Source organism: Chlorocebus sabaeus, chromosome 9 (genome assembly GCF_047675955.1).
Source record: "Chlorocebus sabaeus isolate Y175 chromosome 9, mChlSab1.0.hap1, whole genome shotgun sequence".
Taxonomy (NCBI): Eukaryota; Metazoa; Chordata; class Mammalia; order Primates; family Cercopithecidae; genus Chlorocebus; species Chlorocebus sabaeus.
In genome coordinates, this window is record NC_132912.1 from 51,613,015 (window position 1) to 51,637,309 (window position 24,295).

The 24,295-nt window shown below is 46.0% G+C and overlaps 1 protein-coding gene across 8 annotated transcripts in view; it reads left to right on the forward strand.

Moving 5' to 3' along the window:
• Positions 1-1,979: 1,979 nt before the first annotated feature.
• Positions 1,980-24,295, forward strand: part of ARHGAP22 (Rho GTPase activating protein 22) — a 211,688-nt gene continuing 189,372 nt past the window's right edge. For 3 of the 8 annotated variants that reach the window (XM_007962613.3, XM_007962615.3, XM_007962620.3), the window contains exons 1-2: positions 2,003-2,756; positions 5,803-5,965. In XM_007962613.3, coding sequence (XP_007960804.1) covers positions 5,914-5,965 — 52 coding nt within the window. In that variant the 5' untranslated portion in view covers positions 2,003-2,756; positions 5,803-5,913. Of the gene's footprint in view, positions 2,757-5,802; positions 5,966-24,295 lie in introns of all 8 variants that reach the window. The other 5 variants (XM_073018993.1, XM_073018992.1, XM_038008917.2 and 2 more) reach the window with 5 other exon arrangements.

Here is a 24,295-nt window from a genome sequence, read left to right on the forward strand (position 1 = left end):
GGGCCGGGACCAGTGTGAGGGGAGAGGGACGCTCATTGCCCCTTAAAATTTGCATCCAAGATAACTCACTTGCTTCACCCCGTTCCCAGCTGTGTACCCACAGAAGCATGTATTTCCTGTGAGTGTTACCCAGGTGACTCTCCTGGACTTCCTGAAGCGGACAGAGCCCCTCTTCAGGACATCCTCTGTCCCTGTGCTGGTCAGTGCTGTTGGAAAACCCAATAGTTCAAGTAGTGTGCTGAGGGCGCCACCTCGTGGCTAATACGAATCAGCTCCAGGTTTCTTCTTCCAGTAATGTGACCCTTTTCAAAAAGGTGCAAACAATCCCTAGGTTCTGGCATCGACTGACTTAAATATTTAAGCACGTGAAACAATGGATAGCCCTGCAATGCTTACGACAACTAGAAAAACCAAACAACGTCGCTATATAAAAGCAAAAGTATCCTAAGAACTCTAAACATGGTCTACAGTGTGGTTCTGTGGCTTATATTTTAATTTATCATGTAAATTTAAATGCAGAATATCTTTCAATATGTGAGAAACTTGGTGTGAGAAGCAAAAACTGCCTTAGCTTCTGCCGATGATGATGATGGACAAAGCAGAAGACACAAGCACTTCCAGGGCCCCTCATAAAGGTTGCAGCTGGAACACACCGTCCTGGCCAAGGGCATGAGCATGGTGTACTTAATGCGAGCTGGACACTTAGCTAAATGTCCTGCCTGACTTTCCTCGCTTCATCCTCTAACAGACCCAGGGACTCAGCAGTATTACTAAACTCACTTCATACATGAGGAAGGGGACTCAGAGAGGCTGAGCCCCCTAGAGACGCGGCTAAGAAGTGTCCGAGGCAGGAGTCAAACTCGACTCTCTGGCTCCCCAGTTCTGTTCTTTCCACCGAAGTTCATGCCGCCTCCTCCAGCAAGCCTGGAGAGTGAGTGAGCCCTCACCAGGGCACACACAGAGAAGGCCTGGCACAGTGTTTTCAATGGAGCCCCCTATAGCTGTGGAGACTGACGGGGTCCAAGAACAGGATGCTATGACCTTGCTTCTCAGATGCCCTGAGCTCTAGTGTTGTGGCAGGCCTTACCTGTGCCAGCTCCCACTCTCCACCATGGTCAACCTGCCCCACACCTGGGGTCTCCAGGGGCAGGCCAGAGGTTACCACAATGCTTAGGGTGAGTGATGACCCTGAGGCTGAACTGACCCAGCTCTGCCCAAAGACTGAATCAGGCCCTCCAAGGCCATCAGCGCATGGCCAATCACCCTGCCTTTGTCAAGGACAAGACTGCAGATGAGTCCAGGTGAACCTGGACGCTGAACCCAAGTGAGTAGGAGGCCACTCCACTTTTGGGGAAGGATCTCTCTGCCCAACACAGACTCCGAAAGCCAGTTCAAGAGCCATCTGCCTGCTTCCTCTGCTTTGACTTTCAAATGCCAGCCATGCTGCGTGTGGCTCTGGGACCTTGGGGAATGCACAGACGCTTTGTGACCGTAGTTTCCCAGTCTATGAAGTAGGGGAGATTGGGAGCCTTGGGAAGTGGCTCCGATCCCCCTCGGCAACCTCAGGGCTCCTCCCCTGCTAGCGATTTCTCCAGCCCCCACTATCTCCCCATACTTAAGACACAGAATTGGACCAGCTATGCAGAATTCACCTGCTCCGAGGAAGACTCAGTATAGAAAACCCTCGAAATCCCACACGCCCTGCCAACAGCACGGGGCGCACAGGACGGTGAGCTACAGATGAGGCTGGGGCGAGATGAGCTTGAGTAACCAGAAGCCAGGAGGGAAGGCGCGGCGAGCGGTCCGGGAGCTCAGGAGGCTGCGTCCCCGATGCCCGCCAGGGGGCGCCGTGCACTAGGGCCCAGAAAGGTCGCCTCCGCCCGCGGCGCCACCCGCGCTGCCCGGCAGGGGTCAGCCTCGTCCGGCCATCCCCGACCCAGCTGCTTCAGGCTCTCGACCCGCGGGGACCGCCCGCCGCACCGCATCCCCCAGAGGCGCCGAATAGACGGGAGCCTGGTCCTGCCTGAGGATGCGTGGCCTGGGCTGCATACCCCCGGCCCTGCTCGCCCGGTCATCACACGGAGGCCGGGGGCAGGGTCACGGCCAGGGAGACTGCGGGGCTAAAGGAGCGGGCCGAGAGCTCAGGAGCTGCCGCTGGGCGGCGAGAAAGGAGCCCCAGGCAGGCCCCGGGCGGCCGAGGCAGGGGAGGAGACGCCAGACCCCGGTTCCAGGTGAGCAGCCCCGCCCGCTCTGCTGGAGGCCCCGCTCACCGCCGGCGGGAGATGTGGGTGCAAGCCCTGGGGCGCACGTGGCCAGGCCACTGCCACGCCCGAGAGACGGGTTTTCGTCGCCACTTCGGCCCTGGTGAACCCTGTGACTTGAGTGCCTCCCAGTCCCACTGTGATGCCCACCTTGGGGCGCAGCCAGGTGCCAGGCTAACGCGTGTGATCCAGTGTGCTGAGAAGTGCTGACTGTCATTGCGAATGTCCGTGGTGGGGTGACGCCCGGGCAGGGTGCGCTGGCCTGGTTCCAGAAGACCTTCCAGAAGACTGGCCTCTCCAGCCCCCACGGGGCGCCCGTTTGCTGCGTGGCCCATGCGAGCGGCGGCTGCTCTTGGCTGAGTCATTCGGAGACAAGCGTCCAGCTCGCGCTCTCTGCCGCCCTTCCCAGCGCTGCCCGGCAGGCCCCGGGAACTGTGCCCAGCTGTGCCCGCTTAGCTGGTGCATGACCTGCATTTGAACTTGCTGCAAAGAAAGGTGGGTGAGGGAAAGGCGAGGGCTGGGGTGAGGGTCTGGAGAGCAGTCTCCTGTCCCTTCTCCCCCTGAGGTCACTGTCCAGCTGGTGGGCAGAGCTCTGTCCCCAAGCCTTCCAAAGGAGAGGCCCACGCTGTAGGACCTTGTCACCACTATTGGCTGAGGTTGGTAAAGGTCACAGAGGTGGTTCCTAATAAAACTTCCCTAACCAGAGGTCTCCTGATGCAGCGTCCCCCGCAACACACACACACATCCAGTCTCTATGGTGTAGGTGGAGGTCACTGAGGAGCAGGGACCTGTCCGGGCACACACGGCCCAGTTCACTGCTTCTTGGGGTAGGGGCCTGAGACCAGGAAGGAGATTGGATCACCGACCTGGCCAAGAGGAAAGAAAGAAAGAGAGGAAGAAAGGGAGGAGAGAAAGAAAAGAAAAGGGAGAGGAAGGAAGGAAGGAAGGAAGGAAGGAAGGAAGGAAGGAGAGAAAAAGGAAGGAAGGAAGGAAAGAAAGGAAAGAAAGAAAGAAAGAAAGAAAGAAAGAAAGAAAGAAAGAAAGAAAGAAAGAAAGAAAGAAAGAAAGAAAGAAAGAAAGAAAGAAAGAGAGAGAGAGAGAGAGAGAGAGAGAGAGAGAGAGAGGAGGGAGGGAGGGAGGGAGGGAGGAAGGAAGGAAGGAAGGAAGGGAAATCAGCATGTCCAAGGAGAGGAACTAACATTCCCCCTCTTCCTCTGTCTCTCTCTCCCTCTCTCTCCTCTCACACAGCACACACTCACACACACACCACGCCAGCTAGGTGGTCTCATGTATCTTATCCTTAGGGCAACCTCACTGTGGGCACTGTATTTTGGAGCCCTTCTCCCCACCCTTGGTTGCAGTGGCTGGCATCCACTCTAGCATCCACCTCTTTTCCATACCAGCCGAGGTGGCTTTTATGAAGCTAACCCACCCTATTCCTAGTATAAGACCAGTTTGGCTTTAGCCAATCAGCACATTACATTGGTTTGGGTGGTTCAGGGATGGGTGAGTGGCCCAACCAAGGCCATGAGGCCAGAAGAGATGCTTGGGCGAGTAGGGAGGGGCAGTTTCCCAGCACTTCTGAGAGAGACACTGGAAGATAGGCTCTTTCTTTGTGTTGGTCGTGAAAGAAAGAGTATTAGTTCCTGAAGCGAGCTGGTGTCCAGCATTTTTTAATAATGAGGGGATTTTGTTGAGAATGAAGCAGGCATTCCAGAAGCAAACAGGAGAACTGGAAAAAAAAACATATTTGGTTAACATTGTCAAGCTGCTGGATCCAGCCATGTCTGAAGTCCATATTATGAGGGCTTTCCTACTCAAGGAACCAATAAATCCCCTCTTTTTAACTGGCTTTCTTGTTGTCTGCAGTTGAAAGTTTCTTACCTGGTGGTATTTTCTTTTTTGATCAAAGAGAAAATGGATATTTAGAAGGTACAAGGTTGCCAGATAAAATACAGGACACCCAGTTAAATCTGAATAGTGTTTCAGGTCAACTATGCATACCTTTTTACCAGGCATTATGTCCCATGCAATATTTATAGCAGTTACACTGCAAAACTAACTGGGCATCCTATACCTTTTTTTGCTCAATCTAGCCCATGTTTAAATTCCCAGCACTCGAAAAAGGAAAACCTGGACTTGGTCCTAGAGTTCTTAGTTCCAAAGCCCCCTGCACACCAGGTCATGGGATGGGCGTCTCGCTCTCACTCCTCTCTGCCTGTGTACCTGTGGGCTCTTATCAGCCTTGCACTCCGGCCTTTGCAACCCAAATTACTGCTTACTTTGTGGCAAGGACATGCTGGCACCTTGGGTTTTGGCCCTTGCTGCTCTCTTCAAGCAGTTGAGTGCTTGCCTGCTGCCTCCTTCCACTCCTAACTGTCGCTGGTCACTCCCCAGAGGCTCAGGTTGGCCCCCTTCTTTGTGCTGTTCCAATGCTCCCTTCTGAGAACATTAGCAGCAGGAACTGTCCACAGACCCCCAAGGCATGGGCCAAGATGACATTCCCCCAACACAGCCCACTGAGCACTGTCCGGCAGCCCAGGTTCTACCCTCCTGCAGTGGTGACAGCCCCAATTCCTGCACCCCCAAGCCCGGGTGTAGGAAGGATCTACCCTGCACTGAGCCACTGAGCACTAACTATGCTTGTTTTATCTTTAAAGCAGTGATTGAGTTTTAACTGCTTTCATGCTCTCTGCAATTGAAAGGTGTTTCAGGTCACTGTCAATAAACGTGATGCAAACTCAATAGAGCAGAGGAGACAAGGAGGGTGCTGGGAAGAAAATTCAGGTGCATGCCCTCCCAGGAGTCACTGCTCCATCTGAATCAATGCTGCCCTCATTTAGATAACATTGTATTCACCACCTTGGAGCCTGCCTTTGCCTTGGACTGCCAGGACCACTATGTCAATGATGTTGATGGCTGTGTAAACATCGCTTGGCTGTTTCATAATCGGGATTTTTCTTTTTGATTCTCCACAACTGTAAATTATGCTGTCATGATGCTAAATTTCCAGAAATGGAGTGGAGAAGCCACACCATGAGCAGCCTGTGTGCCTGGTGAGGGTCTCACATGGGGTGTTCCTGGACCTTGACTGTCCCTCTGTGGGACTTGCTCTCCCCACTAACACGACTGCTGTGCCCACCAGACGAAGACCATAAATGCATCCTGGAAGTCATGCTGCAAATTTGCAGTGTCCTTTGTACTTATTTCTAAGGCTTTCTGGAAACCCAGCTCCCCTTAAATCCAGGTCAGCTCATGGAAAAAAACCAAATATAGCATCTGATGTGTGCTGAGGGCTTTGCTCACAAAGCCCCTTCTTTCCACTTCTCAATCCTCTGTTCTGAGAAGTGGTTGTCACTATCGTTCCCATTTTACAGATTTGAGGAACGGATACCCCAAGACCCGTGACTTGCTCAAGGCCATTCCAAGATCCCTAGATGCACTTATGCTTAATGAATTAATTCCTCACAGCAAGGCTTCTTGTTTAAAATCCAAGAAAATACCAGATAAAGGGCATTCTAAATATATTTCTTTTCTATAGATGTGGATCTCCTGTTACTGGAAAACAGGAATTAGCTTGTCTGCTTGAGGATGTGGTTGGTTCTTTATAAAAAGGATACAGAAGAAATTTGCACAGACTGCCAGCTTCATTATGCTGCCGACAGCTTCCAGCAAAAGGAAGACGTTTGCAGCCAGATATTTCAGTAAGAATTTTATTATGTTCTATGTGGGAAATGATTACCTTTGCATTTGACTTCTTGCTTGAGGATGGGGTCCCTGGAGGCTGTCTTGGTCTTGTGGCTGAGAGCACCAGGCAGCATCTGTGGTCAGGGTTCTGACCTCCTTCAGCTCCTGGCAATGGCTGATGGCACAACCCCCACCCCTGAACTAATGCAGCTACTCTGTGTCTGTCTGAAAAACAGAGGCTTCAGGGTCCTGGGCTCTAATGACTCAGGGCTCTGATTGCATTCAGAGTATGTAAGGACCCCTATGTCCAAGGACCGCTGGGGCAGTCGGCAAGTCCTTCACAGGGGAAAGCTGTGTGCAGCTGAAGGCTATTCTGTGTCCCTGCTTAGAAAGGATCCAGCCAAGGGGCTAGTAGAGAAATAGTGAGGACACCGCAGTAATCCTCAGTAAAGTGTCTGGGAAGTAACTATTATACCAAATGGGATGACTGTCTGTTTGTGTCCCTCAGTGAAGTGCCTGGGAGATAACTGTTAGACCAAGTGGGATGATTGTTTGGATCACAGGCAGTGCTGTTTTGGTGGGCTGTGCAGGTGAGGATTGGCTAGGTTATGCATATGGGTCACAGGCAGGTGCTGGCTGGGTGGGTTGTGCAGGTGCTGGCTGGATGGACTATGCAGGTGATGAATTGATGGATTGTGCAGGCACTGACTGGGCGAGCCATGCAGGTGAGGATTCAGTGGCTTGTGCAGGTGCTGACTGGGTGGGTTGTGCAGGTGCTGGTTGGGTGGGTTGTGCAGGTGCTGGCTGGGTGGACTATGCAGGTGATGATTGGCTGGGTTGTGCAGGTGCTGACTGGGTGGGTTGTGCAGGTGCTGGCTGGGTGGGTTGTGCAGGTGCTGGTTGGGTGGGCTGTGCAGGTGCTGGCTGGGTGGGTTGTGCAGGTGCTGGCTGGGTGGGTTGTGCAGGTGCTGGTTGGGTGGGCTCTGCAGGTGCTGGTTGGGTGGGCTCTGCAGGTGCTGGCTGGGTGGACTATGCAGGTGATGATTGGCTGGATTGTGCAGGTGCTGGTTGGGTGGGTTGTGCAGGTGCTGGTTGGGTGGGTTGTGCAGGTGCTGACTGGGTGGGTTGTGCAGGTGCTGACTGGGTGGGCTATTCAGGTGAGGATTGGGTGGGTTGTGCAGATGATGATTGGCTGGATTGTGCAGGTGCTGGTTGGGTGGGCTATGCAGGTGCTGACTGGGTGGGTTGTGCAGGTGCTGGTTGGGTGGACTATTCAGGTGAGGATTGGGTGGGCTATACAGGTGCTGGCTGGGTGGACTATGCAGGTGATGATTGGGTGGGTTGTGCAGGTGCTGGCTACATGGGCTGTGTAGGTGATGGTTGGCAGTTGCTAGTCAGATCACAAGCATGACCTGATGGGCTCAGTTATGAGATGTTGCCTGAGCCCCTCCAGGACTGGTAAAGATTGGAAATTCTAGAAGCTAGTGGGTGAAATGCAGTCATGGACCTCAACCTCCACATTAAAATCACCCAAGGTGCATTTAAAAATCCCCAGGCTCCACCTCCAGAGGTGCAGGTTTAATTGGTCTTGGATGAATCCAACATATCAGCATATTTTAAAAGTCCCAGGTGATGTCATGTAATGTGCTACCAGGTTCAGGATCCAGCAGACCAAGCCCAGGGTGGGCTCAGATTCCACAGAGCCCCTTTGCTGTGGTCTGAGTAGATATTCATGGGGTGAGGAGTAAAGCTCTGTGTTCATGAAGAACGGAGTGGGCTAGAAGCCAGGACCCCTGGGCTGGCCTCGTGCTGCAGACACTTCTCACACTGTCAACTTCCCTAGATCTCGCTTTCCACAGGAGAAAATAGGGGATGGGGGAGCAGCTGAGATTAGCCTTTAACTCTGTTCAAGCCTGATACCTAGTATCTCCAGTTATTATTTTCCCTACGCTGGGTGTATTGCATTATACGACTTGGAAGGAACAGTCACTTGCTTTTGCAGGAGCTTCCAGCCATCAGATTTCTATGATGAAATAAATTCTTCCCCGGATTCATAGCATAGGTACAAATCCTTTGAGAAAGGGACAGAGGACATATTGCATGACATACCTGAACTTAATGAATTTGACTGAATTAATGTCTTTATCAAGATGAAATGTATATAACACGAAATTAACCATTTTGAAGTGTAAAAGTCAGTGGCAATTCATACACTCACAATGTTGTGCAACCACCAGCTCCATTTAATTCCAAAATTTTTCCATCACCTTGTACCTATTAAGAGGTTGCTCCCTCTTCTCCACCCCAGGCAAACACTTATCTGTGTTCCGCCTCCATGGATTTTCCAATTCTGGATTTGTTATGTAAATGGACTCATGCAATATGTATCCTTTTATGAAGCCTTGTGTCTGGCTTCTTTCACTTAGTGTAATTTTTCCAAGGTTCATCCACATTCATTCCTTTTGACACTGGATTAATTTGTAAATGATTACCTAACCTCGAACACTTTGACAACTCTGTAAAAATGGACTGGCAATGGCATTTCATGACAGGCTCCAGAAAAAAAAAAAAAAAAAGTCTCCAGCACAGGGGGAGGGGGCTTCTCCTCCCCATCCTTGGTCTCTCAGTTAGCACCTCTGTGTGTTTCTCTTTCTTCCCTCCACCTGCCACCTCCCAGTCTCTCTCTCTCTCTCCCCCCCCTCCCTCCCTCCCTCTCTCCCTCCCTCCCTCCCTTCCTCCCTCCCTTCCTCCCTTCCTCCCTGCGTCTTTCTCAGCTAATGGAGATTATGGAGAAACTTAAGTTTGCTTTTAACTGACATTTTCAGGGATTGAGGGCAAATGAAAGGTTCTTACGGATTAAATTGTACTGCTATGCTTCATTTCTTCACTTTGTCCACAATCTTGCCACATCGAGAACCTACCAGCACTTTCCCTCCAGCAGGAGCCGTGGTGAGCCTCTTGACCTCTCACTTGGTGAGTTCTATGCTAAAGGTCTCACCCAGCAGTGAGCAGCACGCTCAGCTCCATCACTGTGGGCCTCAGTTCCTCCTAGGGAACTCTCCTGCCAGCAGGACCAGCTGCAGCCTCTTTTCTCTTCAGCTCCCAAGCTTCAGACCACTGGTCTGCCTGGTTGTCTCCCAGGACTGCTGGCTTCTCCCTGTCTGACCCTCCTGGCACTCCCCACCCCAAGGAGCCACTGTGCCTCGGGATCACAGTGGAGAGAAAGACAGTGGCCTCTGCCCATACCCAGCCAGAGTGTCCAAAGAGAAGGAGAAGGCGTCTCTGAATCCAACCACTCCTGCAAGTCCCCAAATCCCTGACCTGCACGCTAACGTCAGGACCAAGGCTGGGAGCAGCCTGGGGTAGGGAGGCTCCTTCGAAACCCTCTCCCATGCCTCCCTGACTCTGTGGCTGTCCTCACCTTGGCCTTTCCCAGAGAAGACTCTCTCCCCCACTGCTGGCAGGGATGTAAGGGGACTGTGAGAACCCAGGTAGGGGGGCATGACTGTGTCCTGGGAGAATAGGAGACTCAGAGAGAGGGGCACTGAAGTGGTTGGAATGGGGTAATAAGGGAGGAATGGTAGGTGGATGCTGTATTGAGAAACTTGTACTTGTTCTTGTGAGCCATAGGGAGCTATTGATGGTTATAAGCACAGGACTGATCTGATGAGAATGTTCATAGGAATAATCAATAGGAATAATCACATGGCAGCGCGGCGAGAGGTCAGCTGTCACCTGGATCTTTGCAAAGGATCCTCCCTATTGCTCTTCTTCTTCCCACCCTTGGCCCTTCCATCTCTCCATACTGCACCGAGCAAGACTCTTTGAACCTAAATCCAATCAGCACTGTCACATCTATGGGCATCCATGTTGCTCAACACATTCACACAGATGTCCAGGCCACTTACTGCACCTCTGTGGGCTGCCTGCCCTCCCCGGGCACCCGCCTTGCCCATTGAAGGATCTCCTGCCAAGCGCCCCACACTCCCCCACCCCGCTGCCCCTGCTCTGCACCAGCAGTGCCAGCCTCCCTGCTGCTCTGGTGTTTGCATGCTCTGCCCACTCTCTGGACCATTGTTCCCCAGGACAACCGCCTGGCCTACAGACTCACCTCCTTCAGATTTTTACCCAAAGCTTTTATTAAGGCTTTCTCTGACCACCTGGGTGAGTCTGAATGGGATGAGTTACACAACCACCGGGTCACAGGTCACCTGGGTGAGATGAGGGGTGGATCCTGCCCTGTCAATCATAGTGACTCAAAGACCCAGGCTGACGCTGCCAGACCAGAGGCCCGAGAAATAGTGAGCTCATGAATGGTCTCACGTCAGCAGTTAAATCCTCAGTCTGGAAGGGACACACATCACACTCTGCTCACAACTGTCCCATGCTAATCACTGCCCCAATCACCTGCAAGGGGCCCAGGAAGAGCAGTCCCACCACATCCTGGGGGCCTGGAGGTTTTAATGACCACACTACTTGAAACCCCACCCTGCCTTCCCATACTCCTTTCCCAGTATTTTTCTTCATAGCATTGGTTATTATCATATTCTATGTATTTTAACAGCTTTGTTGATATGTAAGTTACATGCAATGAAATTCACCCATTCGAGGTTCACAGCTAAATTATTTAACTACATTCATAGAGTTGTAAAACCATCATCACAATCCAGTTTTAGGGCATTTCCAACACCTCAAGAAATTCCCTCAAGCCCATCTTCAACTAATCCTCCCAACCCCAGCCCAAGAAACCATTGATCTGCTTTTTGTCTTCATAAATGTGCCTGTTCTGGGCATTTTCTATAAATGGAAGCATAAGCTGTGTAGTGTGTTGCATTGGGCTTCTTTTATGTACCATAAGGTTTTGAGGGTCATTCATGTTCTCATGTGAATCAGTAATCAGTGTGTTCCTTTGTGGCTGAGTAATACTCCCTTGTAGGGATACACATTTTGTTTCTCCACTCACCCATTGACGAACTTTTGGGTTGTTTTTGGATTGGGTTTATTATGAATGATGCTGCTATTAGCACTCCCATGCATGTGTTTCTGTGAACTCATGCTTTCATTTCTCTTGCTGGGTCATATGGTAGGTTTATGTTTAATTTTTAAGAAACTGTCAAAATGTTTTCTGAAATATCTGTACCATTTTACACTCCCACCATCTTACAATCCCACCTCACACATAAGGGTCCCAATGTTTCCACATCCTCACCAACATTTGCTATTGTTTTATCACAGTCATCCTAGTGGGTATAAAGTGGCATTTTATTGGGGATTTGATTTGCATTTGCTTAACCATTAATGATGTTGAATGTACTTTCCTGTGCTTATTAACCATTTATATGTCTTTTTATTTCTTTCTTTTTTTTTTTTTTTGATACTGAGTTTTGTTCCTGTCGCCCAGAGTGGAGTGCAATGGCGTGATCTTGGCTCACTGCAACCTCTGCCTCCAGGTTCAAGCAATTCTTCTACCTCAGCCTCCCGAGTAGCTGGGATTACAGGCGCCCATCACCATGCACGGCTAGTTACAGTATTTTTAGTAGAGATGGGGTTCTACCATGTTGGCCAGGCTGGTCTCAAACTCCTGACCTCAGGTGATCCATCCCCCTCGACCTCCCAAAGTGTTGGGATTACAAGTATAAACCCCCACACCCGGCCTGTTTGTATGTCTTCTTTGGTAACATGCCTATTTAAATTTTTTGCCCATTTTTAAATCAGCTTGTCTGTCTTATTAGAGTTGTAAGAATGTTTACATGTTCTAGATACAAATCTATTATCAGATATATAATTTGCCTATATTTTCTCCTAGTCTGTGGCTTGACTTTTAATTTTCTTAATGGTGTACTTAAATTTTAAAGTGCAAAATATCTTAATTTTGTTGAAGTTCAGTTTTTCTATCTTTTCTTTTATGAATCATGCTTTTGATATGGTATCTAAGAGTCCGCCTAACCTAACATCGCAAACACTTTCTCCTGTGTTTGTTTCTAGAAGTTGTATAGTTTTAGCATCTACATTTAGTGCTAAGATCCATTTTGAGTTAATTTTTGTATATAGTATGAGGTAAAGTCAAAGGGTTGTTCTGTTGCTTGTTTGTTCGAAGGGTTTTAGTTGTTGTTATTGCTGCTGCAGTTTTGCTTATGGATAGTCAATTGTCCCAACACCATTTGTTAAAAGATTTTCCTTTCCCCACTGAATTGCCCAACCTCCTTTTTGACCTATCAACTAGCCACAAATATTGGGGTTTACTTCTGGATTCTCAATCATATTCTATTGACCTGTAGCCTATCTTTGTGCCTATACCATACTATCTTGATTACTGTAACTTTGGAGAAAATGTAAAAATAGGTAGTCTGTAACTTTATCCTTTTACAAAATTATGTTGCCTATTCTGGGCCCTTTGTGTTTTTATATAAAATTTTAAATTAGCATGCCAATTTCTCCACCCCATAAAAGCTTTCTGAGATTTTGATAGGAATCATATTGAATTTGTAGATTCATTGGAAGATAATTGCCATCCTGCAATATTGATTCTTTAACTTCATGAAGAAAGAAATGTACTTCTAATTATTTATATCTTCTTTATCTTCTCTCAGAAGTGTTTTATGCATGTCTTCACATCATTGTTAAATTTATTTCTAAATAGTTTATTCTTTTTGATACTATTGTGAATGGTGTTGTTTTCTTAATTTCATTTATGGAGTTTTTGTTGCTGATGTGTGGGTAGGTATACAATTGGTTTTTGTTATGTCCATCTTGTATCCTGAGACTTTGAAAAACTTATTAGTTCTAGCAGTTTTTTAAATTAGTTCTTGTGATAATTTTCCAAATACAGTATCATATCCTCTGCAGATAAAGACAGATTTCCTTCTTCCTTTCCAATCTGGCTTCAAATTTATCTCTGTCTCTCTTTCTCTCCTTCCCTCTCCTGACCCTCTTTTCCCCCTTTTTCTCTCATTGTCTATTGTACTGGATGGAATAATACAGTATATTGTTGACTAGAAGTGGAGAAAGTGGCTATCTCTACTTTTGTCCTTATTTTAAGGGGAAAGCATTCAGTATTTTCATGGTTACATATGATATTGGTCTCTGGGTTTGTCACAGATACCGTTTAACACATTAACTAATTTCCCTTCTACTCCTAGTTTGTTGAGAGTTGTTGTTTCTTTAAAATCATGAATGGCTATTGGATTTTGTCAGATGCTTTTCTGCATCCATTAGATGATTATATGGGTTTTGTCCTTTATTCTATTTGTATTAGTAAAATATATAGATGTATAATAGATGTACAACATTAATTGATTTTTTCAGGTGTCAATCTAATGTTGCATTCCTGGGATAAATCCCATTGAGTCATGGTGTGTAATCCTTTTTATATCTTGCTGAATTTACTTTGCCAATATTTTCTTGAGCATTTTTATATATGTTAATGAGGGATATTAGCATTGTAGTTTTCTTTTTGTAGGAGGTCTTCGTCTAGCTTTAATATCAAGGTAATACTGGCCTCATAGAATGAGTTGGGAAGTGTTCTCTCCTCATTTTCTGAAAGATATTGTGAAGCATTGATGTTATATCTATTTATATGTCTGTAGCGGGAGGTGGGGGCACGTGCACGTATATGTATGATTATTTCTGTCTTTGTTGACATAAGGTTGTTCATAGTATTCTTTGATAAGTCTTTTTTTTTTTTTTTTTTTTTTTTTTTTTTTGAGACGGAGTCTCGCTCTGTCGCCCAGGCTGGAGTGCAGTGGCACTATCTCGGCTCACTGCAAGCTCCGCCTCCCAGGTTTACACCATTCTCCTGCCTCAGCCTCCTGAGTAGCCGGGACTACAGGCGCCCGCTACCGCGCCCGGCTAGTTTTTGTATTTTTTAGTAGAGACGGGGTTTCACCATGTTAGCCAGGATGGTCTCGATCTCCTGACCTCGTGATCCGCCCGTTTCGGCCTCCCAAAGTGCAGGGATTACAGGCTTGAGCCACCGCGCCCGGCCGATAAGTCTTTTTAATTTCAGTTGGGTTGATATTATGTCCCCTTTTTCATTACTGATTTTTTATTCTTGGTCAGTCCAGATAAAAGCTTTTCCATTTTATTAATCTTTTCAACAAGCTAACTTTTGGTTTCATGGATTTTCTCTAATGTTTTACTGTTTTCTAGTTCATTGATTTTTTATTTCATTTTATTTCTGTTTATGATTTCTTTTTCTGCTTGATTTATATTTAGTTTCTAATTTTTCTAGTTTCTTGACGTGAAAGCTTAGCTTATTGATTTGAGCCTTTATATTCTGATATAGGTGTTTAAAGCTATAGATTTCCTTATAGTGATTTTGCTGTATACCATAAATATTGGCATGTTGATTTTCATTTTCATTCCATTCAAAATATGTTCCAACTTCCCTTCTGATTTCCTGTGTGACATGTGGGTGATTTAGTAGTGTGTTGTTCAAATTCCAAATATTTGAGGGTTTCCAAAATTTCTTTCTGTTGTTATTTCTGATTTAATTCCAAGATAGACAATGTACTTTGTATGATTTAAGTTTTTAAATTGATCAGGACTTGTTTTATGGCCTACCATAGGTCTCTCCCAGATAATATTCTAAATGTACTTGAAAATAATGTATATTCTGTAGTCATTGTGAGCAGTGCCCTATGTATGTTGACTGGGTCAAATTAGTTGATACTGTTGTTCAAGACTTCTATATAGTTGCTGATATTCAGTCTAGTTGTTCTATCAGTTATTGAGATTGGGATCTGGAAATCTCCAACTGTAATTAGTCCTTTGTTTCTCTTTCAATACTGTCTGTTTTTGCTTCATGCATTTTGGGGCTCTCATGTTATCTCCATACATTTATAATTGTTATAGCTTCCTAATACCGTTACTATTTTTCATTGTTAAATGTTCCTCTTTTTCAGAATGTTTCTGTTTCTTTTTCTTTTTATTTACTTATTTATTTTTTGAGACAGAGTTTTGCTCTTGTTGCCCAGGCTGGAGTGCAATGGCATGATCTCGGCTCACCACAACCTCTGCCTCCCAGGTTCAAGTGATTCTTCTGCTTCAGCCTCCCATGTAGCTGGGATTATAGGCATGTGCCACCACACTCAGCTAATTTTGTATTTTTAGTAGAGACGGGGCTTCTCCATGTTGTTGAAGCTGGTCTCCAACTCCTGACCTCAGGTGATTCACCCGCCTCAGCCTCCCAAAGTGCTGGAATTACAGGCATGAGCCACCACACCTGGCCTAGAATGTTTCTTTTCTTAATGTTTATTTTATCATATATTAACATGACCAGTTCCAGGTGTCTTATGATTCCTGCTGTGTGGCATGTATTTTTCTGTTCTTTTTCTTTTAACCACTTTGTGTCTTTGAATCTGTAATGTGTCTCTTATAGACAACATACAAAGATGGTCTTTGTATTTTGATTGAGGTATTTAGACCATTCACATTTAATATAATTATTGATACGTTTGAATTTACATTTGCCATTTTATAATCTGTTTTCTGTATGTCTTCTCTTTTTTGTTCCTGTTTTTCTTTTACCATCTTTTGTGTGAGATAGATATTTTCTAGTATACCATTTTAATTTTTCTATTTTTTACTGTATTTTTGTGTCGTCTTAGTGTTTGCTATAGAGATTACAATATGCATTTTACCTTAATCAACTTCAGATTAATAATTCCAGTAAAATGTAGAAACTTTTGCTCCAAGACAGCTCCATTTTATCCATTTTCCTTTGTGCTATTATTGTTTTGGGCTTATCATATATAATATTTATAACACATTTATATATGATAAGCCCAAAAATACACTGTTATAACTATGGCTTTATACATACTATGTCTTTAAAAGATGTTAAAAGGAAAAATAAATTTATGGGACCTTCAGATTAACCCACATGTTTTTCATTTATTCCTATAGATTCAAGTTACTGCATAGTGAAACTCCTCTCAGCTTAAAAAATTTCCTTTAATGTCTTATAACATAGATCAACTAGCAAGGAACTCTCTGTCTTTGTTTTTCTGGAAATATCTTTATTTCGCCTTCATTTTGAAGGATGTATTTTTTGATATAGAATTTTTAGTTAACAGTTTGTATTTTTCTTTCAGCACTTTGAATATGTCCTCCCACTTCTGGCCTTCACCGTTTCAGATGAGAAGGCAACTGTTAATTGTGTCAGTACTCCCTTTCATGCAACAAGACATTTTTCTTTTGCTGCTTCAAGATTTTCTCTTTGACTTTCAAGAGTTTGTCCTAATGTGCTGTGGTGTAGATCTCTTGTATTTATCCTACTTGGGATTCTTTGAGATAATTATACATGAAAATAATGTTTTTCATCAAATTTAGGAAGTTATCAGTAATTATCCTTTTCAAATAGTTTTCCTGTCTTTTTCTCCTTTGTCTCCTTCTGTGTGGGACTTGCATTACACGTATGTTGGCATGCTTTATGTTGCTTTACAGGTCTCTGAAAGTATTTTCTTTGTGCTTCAATTTTTTAAACTGTTTTGTGTTCTTCAAGTTCGCTAATTTCTATAGCTCTGTCTTTACATTCACCTGTTCTTTCTTCTCCTGCCTCAAATCTTCTGATGAGCTCCTTCAGCAAATTTTTATTTTAGTTATTGAATGTTCAATTCAAGAATTTCCATTTGGTTTTAAACATTTCCTGTCTCATTGAAATTCTCTGTGTATTGATTTATTATTGTCCTATGTCCCCGTAATTCTTTAATCATGTTTCTTTAAGTTTTTTTAAAACATATTTACAGTAGCTATTTCAAAGTCTGCTAAATCCAAAATCTGGCAATACTCAAAGAGGTAGTTTCAACAGACTTTTTTTTTTTTTACATATGAGTCACACTTTTCCTTTGTACTTCTCTTTCGTTTTTTGGTTGTTAGAAATCGGGCATTTTAGATAACATATTTTAAGAACGCTGAATTCTGATTTTCTCACATGATTAATGTTGTTGTTAAATTGTTCATTTGTTTAATAACTTGCCTGGCCTAAATCTGTGAAATCTGTCTCCCTCACAGAACATAGCAACTAATATCTGTTATATTTGCCTTTATTCTTGCTTGTACCTTTAAACCTGCCTTCCTAGGGGTCACTCTTGTTTCTGTGTAATTTAGTAATCAGCCAATGATGAGACAGATGTCATATACAAACCATAAGCCAGTAAACCCTCTATTTTCTGCCAACAGATCTGTGCATGGGTAAGGAAATATTCTCAAAGTTCATATATAACATTTATAACACTTATTTATATATGATAAGCCTGAAAATATACTGTTATAGCTTTATACATGCTATGTCTTTAAAAGATGTTAAAAGGAAAAATATATTTATCGGAACTTCTTATCAACCCACGTTTTTCATTTATTCCTATAGATTCAAGTTACTGCATAGTGAAATTCCATTCAGCTTAATGGAATTTTAGGTTGTTTTCAAGACTGCCTTGGTTTTTACTTTTTGTTGGACCTTTCATGTCACCTCTGCACATGCCCTCGGCCTTAGAGTTGGCAAGAATGTGTGGATACTTTGAGCCATCTTTGGTCTCCACTGCACATGCATACAGTCCAAGCCAGGAATATATTTGCCCCAACCTTGACTGCAACCTCAGACTAATTGAGCATTGGTCCTCCCCATTCACTAGCTGCCAATATTGTCAGTTCTACTGACAATCATAATTGAATAAGCAACTTTGGACTGCATCAGCAAAATTGCTACTCCCTATGACAATGCCCCACTCTGACAGAACCTCTGTGAGGACTGAGCTTAGAAAAGTGGGATAGGAATTGCCCTAACAAACAGTACAACAGTGCAAAGCAGACTTGTTCTGTTCTTACTCAAAGTTTAGCAGTTTTTCAAGCATAAGCGCTTTTCTGATTGTTGCATGTCTTTGGTCAATTTCCAGAGTACAGAAATGGTTGTTTTTATCAGTTTTTTCAAGCTTTATAGTTGTGTTTTGGGGAGAAAATTTGCTGACTTCATCATTTAGCCATAGCTGGAAGTCCTGCCTTTTACTTTTTTATTTCAAGTTTCCCATACCCCCTTTCTTATTAGGATATAGGCACGATCTTGCAGGCATTATTGCCACTATCCCTTTGCTCATTATTTAAGCACCACTAGAATTAGGAGGGGAAGGGGAAGGTTAAAGTTAGAGCTTTTTTGCACAGTGCCTAGGATTATGACTGGCACATAATATATGTTTAATAGTTGTTTGCGAATAAATATTATTCATAGAATGAATAAATAGCATGGAAGTGGGACTAATGGTGGTCAGGTGACCTTCCTGAGGGCTTGAGTAAGTAAGAATATACAGGGAAAAGGAGGTTCAAGAGATACTGGGAAGAAAAATGGATAACACTTGACAGTACTGGGCAGGGGAGTACTGTCAGTACTGGACAGTACTGGACAGTACACTCAGGTGTCTGGGGTTTCTAGCTGGGTAATGGGATGATTAGTTTTGGTGGTACAAGGTAGTCCTGCAGAAGCCAGGGCCCTTCATCATTAAGCTAAACACACACACACACACACACACACAAACACACACACACACACACCCCTGGTCCAGGAGTTGAAGAAGTTGCCCAAGGCTTCATGGGAAGGTGGAACAATGGCAGGCCCAGCTGCTGCTTCACACTGATGAGGTGAATTCACTGATCGGCAGCAATGTATGTCCCCCAAATCCCCCCAGGAATCTCCCTGTGGCACAGACTTATAGGAAAGATACACAAAAGGGAATCCTGGGAAGTGTAATTCAGCATAACCAAGTTGCATTACGAAGCAGCTACAAGACCTCATTCTGCAGTTTCTATTACGGGAAAACAATGGAAGATTGAAAGCCATTCTAAGATTCTAAGGGAATGGCTCTAGGAGGGGTAGTGGATGGGCAGAGGGAGAAGAGACCAGAGCAGGGAGAGCAACTAGTCAGGAGACTACTTAAGCAGTCCAAGGAAAGCTTATGAGAATATAGGCCAAAAGAGTGGTAGTAGAAACATAACAGAGTCTAAGAAGATGGAATGCACAAGTGGCTGGCAGCATGTGGAAAAGGGGGAGAAAGAAGGTAAGTTGAGGCCAGTCTACTGGCTTTGGCAGTGAGGAGGATGGAGACATCTTGTTGGGAGGGGAATGTAGGTGAAGGGATAGGTGAAGTGAGGATACTTTGTGCCTTTTCTTATTGACCTTTCCAGCAGCTTCTCTCTTCTTTTCATCCCGTCTCACTGACTCCAGCACCATCCATTCACCCATTCATCCACCATTCATCCATCCACCCATCTACTCATCCACCATCCATCTATCCATCTATCTATCCATCTATTCACCCATTTGCCATCCATCCATTCACCCACCCATCCACCATTTATCCATCCATCTACCCATCTATCCATCCATTTACCCATTCATCCATCCATTTATACATCCACCAGTCATTCATCTACCCATCTCTTTACCATCCATCCATCTAGCCACCCATCTACCATCCATCCATCTACCTAAAAATCCACCCATTCACCCACCCATCCACCCACGCATTCACCATTCATCCATTTGCTATTCATTCGCCACTCATTCATTCACCATCCATCCATCCATCTGTATACGTGTGTCCCCTGTCAGCTGTCTCTGGACAACAGCTCTGTGAGTGACGAATGACACCTATTGCATGGCCTCACACAAGCAATAATTCACAGATCCTTTCTACCCCTTGTCCCCCACTTCAACACAATAGTTGGAGCCTGTCTCCATCTGCAGCTTCAGAACTGTGGATGCCCAGGGCAGTAAACTCTCAGTGGCATTTATCTAAAGGTCTGGTTGGTTTCTGGGGAGATCAGCTTCTCAGAGACTGGCCTGGCAGAGATAGCAGCAATGTGTATGCAGGTAGCTTTTCTGATTGTTCCAACAACCCACTCTGGCCCTTCACACTGGAGCTCTCAGAATGAAGCTAAAGTCCTGGCCATCACGAGGAAGCCTCTCAGACTTCAGCCCTCCCTGATATGTCTTCTGCCCACCCCAGTGTACTATTCCAACTTGTTACCTTTTACTTTCATATCCTGATTCTACAAGTGGCTCTGCTTCCTGGACCCTTTGTCCTGTCCCTTCTGACTTCCCTCCTAGCACTCTGGGTTTTGCATGCCAGTCAACGTCTGGGCTTTGCCTGCCCACTTTGTGGCCTCTTTGTGGTTACTTCAAGTGAGAACTCCTCACTGGTCTCCCACTGTCCTACCAGTGATGACTACAGCAATGGGTCTTGAGCTGGTACTGTTTGCCAGCAGTCATGGCTCTAAAGCTTGGACACACATAACACGTGTAGAGATATAGCCCCTTCTTTCTAGGAGATCTTGGTCCCCAAAAGGGCAGGGCTCTGGTGCAGGGGATACAAGAAGCAGCCAGAAACAGGAGGATCCTGATGCAACCCAGGGGTTCAAGGCAGGGTCCCAGAGCAGGGAGAATCCCTGTTGGCTCTTGGAGCCTGGGCAGGAGCAGCCCAGTGGGCAGAATCAAGCAGACATTCCTGGAAGAGGACCAGAGCCATGCCACAAGCTCTAAGGGCTCCATTCTGCTCACCCCAGTCTCCTTGCACAAGCACCAAGCATGGGACACAGGCACACAGACAGCATGGACACAGGGCTGGGCTGGAAAGACCCAGACATCCCAAATGTCTCCTTTATGCAGTGTCCCCACAGCTAACATGCCTTTATTGACAGCCACTGGAGAAATACTAAAGCTGTGCAGGGCAGAGGAAGAGGGAGCAGCTGTGTCATTAACCCCTTAGCCCCCATGCCTCTCCAGGATGCTCACCTGCACCTGACAGCACAGGACCCCTGGGAAATGAGTCTGAAGATGTAGATTTTCCTTCTTCTTTCTTTAATAAAAAGAGATAGAGTAAGGACCTGATGCTACCACCAGACTAAAAATAATAATAAATAACAGCATTGAGATCACCTTGCACAGTTTACAACTCTCTTCAATATCCACAAGGGTGATGTCATTTAATTCCTGTAGACAGCTTGCAAGATATTAATGTTTCCATTTTACACAGGAGAAAACTGAAGTTCAAAAGTGCAGTCCTTCCATCTTGCTTCCCCAGCCAGGAAGTGGTTTAAGTTTATGTTGTCCAATAGGAGAGCCTAAGACAAGGGTTTGGATGCAGGTGGTTCATTTGGGAGGTGATGCCAGGAAGCAGGACTGATGGGGCAAAGAGTGACACCAGGAAGGAGGGGAGGCCAGTGTGAGCGGCATAATGAAGGTTGCTGCTGTCCCAAGACTCACTTCCACAGGGACTCTGGGAAGAGTGCAGACTCACCTGCCGTGAGCCTGGAAGGTGAGAGGGTAGGGCTTACCCAGCCCCCTTTCTCCCTTGGCTGAGGGCCACCCCAGGGGTGTGGACACCCAGCACTTCTGGACTGCATTTGTTTGTCCAGGGATCCAAGGTCCCTGTGGCTTCAGAGAAAGTCCAGGCCTGAGAGCCTGGAGTGGGAAGCCATCAGTGGGCTCACCCAAGAGGGGATGTTTCACCACAGCCGTGGCTGAACTTAGAGCTGGCCAAGGGACTGGGATAAGTTACGGGGCACCCAAAGCTGTGCCGCAAGTTATGACCTAAACCCCAGGCATTTTTCTCTTGCCAACCTTGGAGGAGTATGAAACTAGTCATGCCTGGGGAGACAGGGAGTTGGGGTCCAGGGAAACACAAGGCCCAGTGCGGAAATGGGGGTGGGGGCAACAAGAGACAGAGAGGCCCAGAAACAAGGTGAAGTGCTTCATTCATGGTGGACCTAGTAGGAGTCCTGCCTCCAAGAGCCTCCCATGGGTCCTGGAATTCCCTTGTTCACACTGAGGAAGAGGGAGGGCAGGTACATGAGTCTGCTTGGGCTTCCATGACAAAGTACCTCGGGCCACGAGGCTTTCACAACACACATGTATTTCTCCCCATTTTGGAGGCTGGAAGTCTAAGATCAATGTGTCAGCAAGCTTCTTTCTCCTCTCTCCTTGGCTTGTAAATATCACCTTCTCCCTCTGTTTTCACATAGTCAGGGTCTGTGTCCTTATCTCCTCTGCTTATAAGAACTCCAATCATATTGGACTAGGGCCCACCCTAATGGCCTCATTTTAACTTAATCACTCATTTTAACTTTGATCTTTAAAGGCCCTATCTCCAAATACAGCCACTTTCTGTATGGGGCAGTGGGGGTTAAGCTTCAGCATGAACTGGGGTGGCGGGGACACGATTCAGCCCTCTTGCTTTCCTGGGCTCAGAACTGTCAGCCCTGAGAAGCAGAGGAGAGTCTATTCCAAGGAATAGGCTGGGCAGAGCCTCAGAGAGTGTCTAGACAGATGCTCTGCCAGCCACACTGCCCTCCAGGGAGCCAAGCGGAAGCCCAGGCTCACCCACCCCCAGTCACAGAACCAAATAAGGGCTGAGTCAGCGGCTCTTCTTAGAGACCCAGTTTCCTACAATGTTTTCTGTTTCTGCACATCTGGGAGAAATGATTTGACTCTAGGAATAGTTGTGAAATGGGCAAACCACAGTGCAGGCTCACCGCCCCCTGCACCCAGCAGCTTATCCTGTCCTATGGCCCAGCTCTGTGAGGGCAGAGAACTTTTCCCTGTTGGCTAGATCAGGAAGCGGAAGATCTGAAGTTTACTGACTTGCCAAAGGCTCACAGCTAGTTAGTGGCAGACAGGACTTAACCCAGATCTGAGCTGACCCACCTTTAGTGCTCATTCATAGCAGAACCTCTGCTTTTAGGGACACTGATGGCAGCTTTTGGCTGCTGCCATCAAATCCGCCACCCAAATCTGAATGTACCCATTCAGCTACCCATGATACTACTGAACTACTGGTGCAAACTGGCTTCTCTCAACAGGTGAGCTGGCTGGCAGGTAACACCTCCTATCAGTTACCATAGAAACAAGCATGGGAGGAAGCAGCATCCTGGTGGCCAGGAAGAAGATGAGGGAGAACATAGGGCATAGATGCCCATGGTGTCAACTCTGACACTTGCCCTGGAGACTTCCAGGAGTCAGGGCATCCTGCAGCCAGCTTGGCCCAGTAATGAGTTGGGAAAGGCTCTCCCTCCTCCCATGCCAGTCCTCGGCTCCCTCCTCCTCTTAGCCCTGTGGAATGACCCTGTCCCTATTAATGTGCCCATCTCCTACTGCAGATGGATATGAACAGAGATTTTCTTGTGGAAAGTCCACAGGGAAAACCAGCCCTCCCTCCCTGCTGCTGGCATCATTTTCCCACAAAATGTAAAAACAGTCTAGAGAAAGCCAGGCCTGGGTGTGGATCCAGGTTCTACCATCTGCTTACTCTGTGCCCTTACTCAAGTGATATAATCTCTCTGCTTCAGTTCCTCATTGTAAAAGTGAGACCACAATAGGCCATATCTCACAATACTGTAATAAGGATTACACGTCTAATTAAAAGCAGAGAGTTCAAGGAAAGGCACAGGGTAAACCCTGAATAAGAGGGAACTCCCTTCCAGACAAACAATCAGATGCCACCGTTAATCTCTGGCTGAGAATTGTTTCTTTTGGGAATTTTTTGAAAACCAAGTCGTATGATGGAGACTGGACACAGAGACCCTATATTTGAAACTTTCTCCCAGTTTTACTTCTCTAGCATGCAGTCAGTGCAAACCTCAGACCTGGGAGTCTCAGAAGAAGGTAGACTATCTGCAGAAATGAGAGCTGACTGGGGCCATTAAAGGTGGACAAGCCTGGGAAATGATCTCAAAAGTTTCCTAAGGGTTGATAGTTTATTCAGTCACCCAGCAAACATGAGTTGTGCCAGGCACTGCTCTGGGCACTGGAATACAGCAGGCAACACAATTGGCAAAAACCCTTACCTTCCAGAGCTCATGCTCATATCATCCAATGGAAAGGCCTGAGGGAAGTGTCCACTGATGTGTTCCATGTGGGTCATGGGCCTCTAGCAGGTGACTCAGGATCTTCCAGGGGTAGATGAAGGAAAAGAATAGTCAGCATTGTGCAGCAGTAATGAAAATGGAAAGACTCTGGCTTCTGGTTTCATCTCTGACATGAGAAAACTTAGACATTTTCACTCTCATTCTTACAACAAGGAAAAAGCTGAGCAAACTTAAAATCAATGATTTGGCTCTGGCATCTGAAGACACAGCAAATATTAAAGACAGCACAGCTCCTAGCCAGGGTGGTTTTGGGAACACCCCCCAATTTGCAGTTGGTGTTGGAAGTGAGGCTGGTCTTGTGAAGGACTGTGTGCCCTCTAAACTTGGAGTTGGCCAGCTCCAGGCAGTGACAGACAACAAATCACCGACCTAAGTAGGATAAAAACAAAAAATGTACATATTTTAGGCATATCACATTCAAAATGCAGAAAACA